This window comes from Branchiostoma floridae, chromosome 1, assembly GCF_000003815.2.
Source record: "Branchiostoma floridae strain S238N-H82 chromosome 1, Bfl_VNyyK, whole genome shotgun sequence".
NCBI lineage: Eukaryota > Metazoa > Chordata > Leptocardii > Amphioxiformes > Branchiostomatidae > Branchiostoma > Branchiostoma floridae.
In genome coordinates, this window is record NC_049979.1 from 23,774,525 (window position 1) to 23,785,243 (window position 10,719).

At 43.2% G+C, this 10,719-nt stretch overlaps 1 protein-coding gene across 1 annotated transcript; it reads left to right on the forward strand.

Annotated features, from left to right (window-relative positions):
* Window positions 1-444: 444 nt before the first annotated feature.
* LOC118414043 (vang-like protein 2) lies at window positions 445-9,959 on the forward strand. Its single transcript, XM_035817793.1, is given in 4 exon segments — window positions 445-468; window positions 6,449-6,737; window positions 7,140-7,151; window positions 7,153-9,959. Coding segments are annotated over 3 exon segments (1,593 nt in total). The 5' UTR covers window positions 445-468; window positions 6,449-6,503; the 3' UTR covers window positions 8,500-9,959.
* The last annotated feature ends 760 nt before the right edge of the window (window positions 9,960-10,719 follow it).

Genomic DNA, 10,719 nt, shown 5'->3' on the forward strand with positions numbered 1-10,719 from the left:
TGTCCTGCTGCTGTTTGGCAGCTGCCCTGGTTTTCCCCTCTCACCGCTCAAATGCAGGATGGAACCATGCATATGTATGCAACCTGAAGCACCAAAGTGACAGCCAGCATTCCACAAAGGGGCAAGCCTCACAAAAGCATCTCTGTACTGCAGGGCTATTATGTACTGCTCCGCACGTTGTGTGCCTGTGCGGGAAGGGACCTTATTGTCCTTGAGTAGAAGCCCAATTGGGAAGTCATGTCCGTGAGTTTAAGAGTGACGTGGAGATGCGTGGGCCATTCCCAGTGTTTCTGCATGCATGCCAGCCTCCTGAATGCTGCTAATGGGTTTCTTGGAGAGATTTGGATGTCAGATCAGGCTCAAGCATGTCCAGCCAAGGTGACATCCACATACTTGTATGAGATCCTCTTAGCCCCCTGTCTTTTCTGCCAGACTTGCATCTCATCCCTGGAAGGTCAAAAGGTTCAGGTAAATACCTTCATGTGTGTACATTTGGCTATGGCCCCAGAAAAAAGTTCCTTCTAGTAAGAGCCTGCTTAGTATAGCATGATGGATAGGAAACAGCTGAAAGTTTGCTCTTGGTAAAAAGACATTGTCAGGTGTGTTAGACTGATCCTAACAGTCCATCACAATTAGCAGTGCAACCAATGACAGCATGGCAATTATCAGTTAGACCAATAAGAGACTGGCTGCATGTCCATCATGAATTTCCATCTCTATCAGCGTCTATGTTGTTTATTCCACATTTATTCCCCATTTGAAGAGGCGACAGGGTTATGGGATCGGTTTTACTGTATCTAACTTATGATGATAAAGAAAAAGACGTAAGGTGTAACAGATAGAGGAATATGTTGGCAGGAAAAGATAATTGTATTTATTTGTCTATTTGATAATGAACAGTTTAATAATCAGTACATAGATGAAACAACAGTGAATTGAAAAACCTGCCATTTTGAGGGAAGGAATAGTTGATACAGATGGAGTTCATACAGCCTGGTATTTCCTGTAACAAGGTCTGACAACATTGTTCTGGTAATGTAAGGTCAGTCTGCCTACAGCTGTGTTCTGAGAAAGGCTTCCAGGAGTGGAGCTTTGTATTACCTTGTCTGTATTTTACAGTTTGGCAGGATTTCAGCTAGCTTGCCTTCTTTGTTTGCTGTTCAGGAAACTAGTTAAGGAGCATGGTCTAGAGGGCCTCCAAAGAAGTTCTGTTTATGTTGTCTTTTATGTTTAAGCTGTAAATATAAAACTATTGAAGGGTAAACTAGTCTGCCTTTGATGATTTGGACCCCAAGGGAGTTCTTGGAGTCAAGTCCAACTGTTATGGGTTTGGTGTTGATTCTGAGCAAGCTCAAGGTCAAAGGTAACGCTCTCTTGTGTTGTTTTTGGTCAGAATGGATGAGATGTTTCCTTTCAAAACTGACTGCATGTTCAGAAAGGCTGACTGCTTGTTCAGAAAGGCTGACTGCATGTTCAGAAAGGCTGGCTGCATGTTCAGAAAGGCTGACTGCATGATCAGAAAGGTTGTTGGAATGCCAGGGCACATCCTGCCCACACAGTCTCACCAACCTTGTCCTGTCATGGCATTTCTACATGATACATGGTGGCTGTAGCCAGGGCTGATTGGGAAGTGTTGAGTGCTCTCTAGGAGAAGGTTAAACCTAATAGGCAAAAAGTATTCAACAGTTACATTTTGAAATAAACTTGGTCGCTCATAAAAGTCTGAATGCCAGAGATATTTTGGTCTCAAAAAGGTATGTGCCTTTACACTTGCGCAAAATTTCAACTCATTCGTAACGAAAATGAACCTGCTTTGATACTTTTTGCTTAGAGTCTCTTCACTCTCTCACTATCCATGTTATATTTAAAGTATTTTCATGCCCGTAGCCAGGGGGGGTTCGGGGGGTGCGGACGCACCCCCCCACTCGGACTCGAAGGTCCGCTTTTTTCTCGAAGGTCCGTTTTTCAATGCACAATACTTTTAAATGGCGGACTAATTTGTATTTCCAACGGTTCTAGAAGCCATTTCATAACTGATGTACCTAATCTTTCGTTTTCGTCGAATAAAATAATGTCTGAAGCAATTGTGTGAGTGTCTGATTTTTCCTTTGAAAATCTCTCAAAAACGCAGGAAATGCCATTTCAGAGAGTTCAATTTTCAAAATTTTCCGGGGGAGCATACCCCCGGACCCCCCTAGGAAACTCGCGCCTTTGGCGCTCGTTGGTCCGCCAAAGACTAAAACGAACCCCCCCAGGCAAAATCCTGGCTACGGGCATGATTTTGGGGTGGTTTTGAGGTTGCGATAGTGCTATAGCAATGTTTAGTCTCACATTGTACTGTAAAGCACTGCAACACAAAATCACGTCAAAAAGTTTAAGAGTTACAGTACTTTACTCACCAAAGTTGTCCTGGTTAGCAGGTAAAGGTATACCCCTGCCAAGGATCCTTCTGTCAAATACCCTCTGTCATACATTATGTCCTTGTATGTTTGAATTGACCATAGTGGTGGATAATCCTAAATAAATCTCACTCAAGGCCACCTCTCTGTGTCATCAGTCACTACAGACAGGTGCTATGAAGTTGATCAAATACTCTTGTACCTGGACGAACAGTTCCCAGCCACAAGTGTATTTGTTTTTCGTCAGGTCTTAGTTTGAGGGTCTACATGGGGGATTCTGGCGGTGCAGTAGATTTAGGCGGCCGACAAGGTTTAGTGATAAATTTGGGAGGACTGACATGTTGTGAAAGGGAATGATTTTGTCAGACTGTTCTCTTGTATACAATAGGTGCGTACATTGTATGTATACAGTTAGTGTGGGTGTCTAGCCTAACTAGTCTGTGAATACCAACACAATCACTTTTTTCACCGTTGAACAATCTGGTATTCAACTTAAATTTGCGATATGAACAATTTTTCAATAAAATTGGACGAAAAAAATTAATTGAATGGTACATCATCGTACATGGAATTATTTAATGGACTAGATAGCTGTTTTACCTGTTAAATGTTGACAACAGATATGTTAGATGCAAATTTCTTTGATAGTTTGATAGAAATTACTATGGTGATATGTTGCAAATTCATACGATAAACGGTATTGTTTATTAGAAAGGACGCCCTCTACAAGAAAGTCATTGTATTTTCTGCACAGCCTCTTCAACCGTGGTTAAAATATTCATGACTTGGGAGGCATAGAATTGTCTTCCTGTTTGTAGTGGTTGGTATTTGAAGGTTGGCTGTGATGTTGAGTTGTGGTCTGGTGATCTTTGTCTCGGAGAGACCACAGGCAAATGGAGGCTGGGTGACGAGCAAACACTTACTTAGACACAACAGGTCAGTCGGTCTGGAAGGTATACTGTATCTGCAGGTGCTCTACACTCACTCGGACAGATTAAGGTTTGTTAAGAATGTGTGGAGGCTCATATGTAGTTTGTACAAATGTCTAGCCTGTAGCTTGAGTGCAATTTACAATGTCTTGGCAGAGAAATATGTAAGAAATGTAACCTTTGCAGAAGAAGGATCTGTTTTCGTGTATATGTATGTTCGTAAACAGCATAACTCGAGAAGTCATGGATGGACCCTAATGATGTTTGCTATGTTGGTAGGTGTTGGCAAATGGAAAAAAATATGGGTCTCCAAGTGGCTTTTAATAGTACTGCAGCAGGACTACTGGTTTTTGTATATGGTGTCCTGGACATGTAATATGGTAATGATTTTTTAGACTTGGGTTCATGAAGAAGTTTTGTAGGTTTGGGCCCTCTAGCAACATTTTTGGAACTGCAGGGGCTGATTTTTCATTTACTATGGTGCTTCGATTCTGTACAGCCTGAATCCTCTCACTATCAAACCTGTGGTATTTGGAGGGTCCTTCCCTCGTTGCCACTTGGACTGAAGTGATTCTCTCCTTTGAAGTCTCCTCTTCAGAACGAGGCCCACCTAGTTAGCTCTCATCTGCCATGTCTTCTGTAGAGTCCTCAGGGCCGTGGACAGCCAGCTGTTTGTGGAACCCGCGTTCCTGTACCCATACTTGATCTGCAGTCAGAGACACCTTGGCTTTCTTCCATGTTGACTTGATGATAGCAACTGCAGTTGTGGCATAACATACTGATAATGGTGCCAACAACAAATGGTTAAGTGTTTGGGGAGAGTACTGCTTGTGTGAGACAGTTGGTTCAAATTGTGAGAAGCCTAAAAGGAATGATGGCCCTTAGTTCAACTCTTGGAATGTTCGACACATAGATAATTTGTTTTTGTGGACATTATTACCTCCTTGAAAAATGGAGAGATCTTTTTCCTTAGCTATTGTTCGCCATTGTGTGTACTTCCGGTTGTTATCACAATAACTGAAGAAAACCTTAATGGTCTGTCTTGATATTTAGAATTGGGACCCCAGAATGATTATATTATTGGCCCACTAGCAGTTTGTTATGTACTTACTTTTAAATAGACTGTCCTAGTACTAGTACTAGACAATAACAACACTTTGTGAGAGCAAGAGCGATAGATTGCTTATCTGTTTGACATTGACTGGCTAGGTATGTACATTTCTATGACTTACCACCATTTTTTTTACTGTCCTGCTATAGCTATGACTATATTGTATGAGTCATAAACGGTGGCTAATGGTAGTCCACTAAAATCTGTAACGGTTCATGGTAGTCCAGACCACGTGATGTTGATCATTATGATTGTTTGAACTGTGTACATAGTTGGGATACCTAAGTATGGTAAGATGTCAGGTACAAGTATTACATGTTGGAATGCTTGGTCTGGGAGGGTCCAACATTTCACTAGCACATGCTGCTGATTTGTCGCCCAGGTCAGAAGGGTGTGCTGTTTACCCTGCTCAATAATTGGTAATGGGACTTGTGATGGATGGAGGGTGCCAAATAAAGGTATGGAATTCTGAGGAGACTGGTGGCAGGGGACTGACTGGGATGTTTTAGTACCAAGTAGTCACCACTGTACTCTGTGGTAGAGGGGGAGGGCAATGTCTAGAGGGCGATTTACTAATAGAAAATAAATAATAATAGACGTGTGGTGCCATTTATCATTGATGTAAAAGTGTCAGTGGTAAAAGGAAGGGCTGTTCCTGTGATAGATGCTATATAGTATTTCTAACTGTTTGCTTGGTATAGTGGTTAGCAAATTATGCTGCAGTTCGCTATATCTTGTTCAAATTCCGCGGAACTGGCAAACCAGGGTTTGCGTCCGGGTCTAGGCACGACTGGAAAAGAGTCACATTGTCCTATCAGATGGGGACGTAAAGTTATCATTAGTTATCGGTCTTGAAGGTGAAAGTCTTTTCATCTGCTATGACTCAGTATGAGTTAAACTATAACCTGATGTCCACCTGTGTTTTGTTGGCAAACCTGTACATTCCCTGACTGATGTCTTGATACCTGATACAAAGAAGGGGGCTGCTGGCGATCCAGTGTAATTGTTCCTAGCTCTTGCCTATGTTTGTTTACTATGCACCAGTGGTGTACTGCCATTGTGAATGTGAACTCTGATGTGATGATGTAGCTTTCTAGGCTAAAGGTCCCCATGGCAATATTGTGTTCACAGGATGATTTTTCTGTCTGTTTTAGCTACATGCATGTATTATATGGAGTCCAGGTGATGTGTTACCTGTACTACCTTGGTGTCTGCCCACACCTGAAACATGTGTTTACACATGCAGCTGGGTAATGGACAGGCCATAAGAACCTGCGGTGTTTCTGCCAAATTAGGAGGAAAAGTGCTGACAGACTTACAGGAAGGAGCAAAAAGAGTTTACTCTGTGCTTTGGATACCATTGTTGTGAAAACAGTTTGGCACATTAACTCTTTCCATACTGCAAAAGGGGAAATGTTTGTTAGGATTTAACTTTGCAGCAGGGAGAAAATGGAGTGTTGAAAATACTTACTTCTGTTTACTGTAGACTAAAGGAGTCATGTCCATGGCAGTTTTAAGTTTGCAGGAAAAGGTCACCGTGAAAAACAACATAAAACAACTGCCAACATTTCCCCATTTATGGTACTTTTCCCAAACCACTTTTGATCTTCAGCAAGGTCTGTGTGGTGAGGAAAAAGTCATGGCTGATACTGTATCCCAGAGAGGTGTGGGTTGAAGGCTGTGGTTTGTAGGTACATAGGAACCGGATGTTTGTAGGCAGGGTGATGTTCAGGGTGAAGGGAAGTGTCAGGGATGATGGACCATGATAAGGTTTCTCTAACTATGGTGATGTAACGTGCCATTGTCTGTTATTCACTGCCACAAGGTGTGAGTTGAAAACGGGGTAACCTGGATACGATGTGTTAAGTACCGAGGGTAAGTATTCTTTCTACAGTACATGGCCATCGAAATGGAATGATGTTCCAAGAAAGTTTCTTTGACTATTATAAGAGGTTCAACTTCTCCACATAAATATGACTTGCTGATTTCCCTTTTTTTCACCTGTGCAGAAATGACGTGACAGAGGTATCTTAGTATCAGCTGGCAGTGAAAGAAACAGCAACCATGGAGACAGAGTCCGTTCGCTCGGGCAACAGCAGCTACGTCAGCCACCGGTCGCACCGCAGCCGAGACAAGCACCGGGACAGAAAACGGCGCAGCCGGGGAGACCACAACCACAGCAGCTCCCTCCTGAAGGCTGACCGGTCGGTGACCATACAGACTCCACCACACAGCACCACTGGAGGGGGCGATGGGGAGGATGGAGAGGAGGTCATCGAGGTTCAGATCCTGCCTCAGGTCAGTAGGCCAGCCTCCTTTCTTCTGTTGATGATACATGATGTATAGATATACTTTGTCCTATAGTCAATGACAGCTTCAGTCACTCTGGTTTTATTCAGTGGTTGTAGCAAAGGACCAGGCGTTATGACACCCTTAATTAATGTTGAGCAGTTAATGAAGATTAGACATCCAGGTATCAGTTTCTACGACTAGATAAGATAATGGAGGATGTTACTTTATTACATTTTGAGTGACCCAGTGATTAGTCCTATTGTAGTGACACTGAAAAGTGATGGAACATCGGGACGTAATCTCTATATCTCAATGTATGTTATTTAGATACATCACAAGATCTATTGTATACTGTTTTCCTGTTCTCTGCCATGATCTTGACCTTAGTTTTGTTATGTTGCCCACCAGGATGATAACTGGGGGAGATAACACTACAGCCATCACCGGCACCAGCGAGCAGACGTCCATGGAGGACATCTCCAGGATGGCCAAGGACATGGAGGACAGTATCGGGCTGGGCAGCATCCAGCACCTCGGGGTCGTCATTGCCACCATGTTGTCCTTTTTCGCCTTCCTCACTCCCATCGCCTTCGTAGTGCTTCCGCTGGTTCTGTGGAAGGAAACTCTGGACCCCTGTAACACCGTGTGCCATGGACTCTTCATCAGCTTTGCCTTCAAGCTGTTGATCCTGCTGATCGGTGCGTGGGCGCTGTTCTTCCGCAGGCCGAGGGTGGTCATGCCGCGCGTGTTCGTGTTCCGTTCCATGATCATGGCCCTGGTGTTTGTGTACACGTTGTCCTACTGGCTCTTCTACGGAGTCCGCGTGTTAGACGAGCGCCCGTCCAACTACCAGGACATCGTGCAGTACGCAGTCTCCCTGGTGGATGCACTGCTCTTCATTCACTACCTAGCAGTTATTCTAATCGAACTCAGGCACCTCAGGCCCCAGTTTATCGTCAAGGTAGTGAGGAATACCGACGGAGAAAACCGATTCTACCACGTGGGCCAGTTCAGCATACAGCGGGCCGCCGTGTGGCTCCTCGAGCAATATTACCGTGACTTCCCACCGTACAACCCCGCCCTGATGCACATACCCACACGTGCGCCCAAACAGCTCACCGGCTTCAAGTTCTACGACGTGGACGGGAACCCGGGTAACGCCTCGGCGTCACAAACGCGGGCCATGATCGCGGCGGCGGGGCGGCGTCACGAGTCGATCCACAAGGAGAGATACTACGAGGAACAAGAGTACGAGAGGAGGGTGAAGAAGAGAAGAGTGCGGTTTGTGTGTGCCACAGAAGAGGCATTTACGCATATCAAACGGCTAAGCGAGGAGCGCGGCCCGGCCGTACCCATGGATCCTCACGAGGCTGCGCAGGCGATCTTCCCGGCATTTGCCCGTCCCATGCAGAAATACCTGCGTGTAACCAAGCAGCAGCCTTACCACACCATGGACAGCATCCTCAAGCACCTTGCTTTCTGTATTGTACATGATTGTACCCCCAAGGCCTTCCTGGAGCGCTACCTGACACCAGGGCCCTCCATTCAGAACGAGAGCGAAATTCACAAGAAGCAAAAGTGGACTCTTGTGTCGGACCTTCCTCTCCACAACTCGCTGGAACCCGGCATGAGCTTTGCTCTCCGTGAACAGAGCTTCTCACTGCTGGTTACTGTCATGCGTATTCCAACCATCAAACTCAAGGAAGACTACCAAGATCCCAAGAGCAACAAGTTTGTACTCAGACTGCAGTCAGAAACCTCAGTCTAACTCACTGTACCCCTCCCCATCAACAGGCTAAGTTTAGAAGTGTGGTCTTAATTGTGATGTCAAGTTTGGCATAGTCTTGATTATGGACTGTCCCCCTTCCTCTGTGTGTAAGGAAAATGTTGTGGTCATGAAGGATATTTAAATTTGAACCCTGTGGTGGAATGTCATGTGGTAGGAGATGTACCTTGGTCTGTCACAACTTGTTGATATTGTGTTAACAGATTTTGGCTTGTACGAGATGATTGTTTTCTAATTTGTTACAAAAAAGTAAGTAGTTGTTTACATATTAAAGAGTTCAGAATGGCTATAGTATAATGTAGAGGATGTTAGTGTATTGGTACCGATAAGTAGACTTTTTTACTTGCACAATTCCTTGCACATCAGTGTTGACTTCTCAACAGTAGGAAACTAATATTTAATTGTGTGTTTTGATGAGTGTTGTAGGAAATGGATAGGTGGATGTCAGAACCCCCATAGAAGGCCCACACAGGCCAGTCTGGCACCTCTGTACATATATAATATAGTAGTCTCCAATTTTCCAAAACAGTTGTCATGATAGACCTGTTGTCTACTACTTAATTATTACAGTTCTTTGTTGGTTGTATGGTTAACAAAGCTCACTGAGACGGACGAAAGTTGGTTTTAAAACATCGGGCAACATGTACAGATGCGTAACAATATTAGTTTATCACCTTCGTGTTGTAAAGAAGGGAAAAATGGAAAAAAAAGGATGTAACCTTTGGAGATGCCAGTCAAAGTTCAGGTCATGTCCAAGTAGGGTTTCTACAGCAAAACTAGTTTTGCAGACTGTGCCTTCTGAGGTTTGTAGGCTTCTAAACTTAACTTTCCTACTTCAAATTGAATCAAAGGGTCCATTATTTTCACCTCTCCTCGAGTGATTTCGTAAAAAAAAGAAAGTATATTTTCTAATGATAGGATCCGTTACATGGCATAATGCAAACTTTTCTACGATTTTTGAATCCCAGGATTGCTCAGATTTTTCATGGGACTCGTGTTGAGTCTACTTGTATATACGACTGCCCTGATGATCTAAACCAAAATAGGTTTCCTCCCTGACCACTAGCATAATGAAATGGTCTGCAATAATTTTGTGTCCCTAACATTAGTTTATTTACAAGTTTGAGAAATTAGTGATTTTAAATGGACGTTAAACTAGACTTGGATAATAGAATTCATGTCTGAAAAATGTTTTTACAGATTTGAAACCTTATTCTCTATGTTATAGAATTGTGATGAAAAGGGGAGGAAACCAATTTGAATATAGGTAAATTTGGTGTAAGGAACATGTGTAGAACACTGTATAGCTGTACTTAAAAGAGTATTGTGTAGTGATGAATATTTCCCTAGTGTGTACCCCCCCATCTGAGTTAGTCTCTGTGGCTGACATGATTTCATAACTCTTGCCCTGTAACTGATGAATAAAGATATCATACAGATCAGGACTGTCGGGTTTTATTATTACTACCTTCACCAAGGTTATGTTTTCAATGCTATAGATGGATATTTTGTAGTGTGGTAGGTGTCAGGAAAACGAAATTCAAATTCAAAGCTTTCCACAGTACTGCCAAAGAAAAGCCTTACTTGCCTTCCTAAAATAGGTACAGTGACTAAGTTTGTTAACTTGTAAAAGCATTGAGTCATGTTGGTCATATTAAACATTAGGTACTTAAGAAACTTTTACCTGAAATCATGTCATATGAAAGCTTGTAGGAAATCGTATAACAGTAGAGGTAACTTTATTAAAATGACATAAAAAGCAAAGATGGTATTTATCAACCCATATCAAGCTATGGGACCGGTGAGGTGAGAGAATATAGAGTTATCTGCGCTAGTCCATGTATACTGCCTAAAGTTGTGTGTCAAGTCGCCTTTAGGAGTCGGGTGAGCAGACAGTACAGGGCTTCCAGCTGTCAATCTTCTACACTCCCCAATATCATCAGGAGCATCTGAAATCAAGTGCAATCTGGAGGCTATTTACTAGACTGACAAGGTATGACCTGACCTGGACCTGCTGAACACAAACACCTACTCCTGACATTTCTTACTCACAGGTCAGTAATGCAGCTTCAACCTCCCAGATTAAAGTGTACCAAACAAAAGGAGTTTTGTTAAGTTGTCATTACTGAACAGCGCATCATGGTAACCTTCAATTGTCATAAATCTGATGCATTTAAATACCACCTTACTTGGCCCATGGGG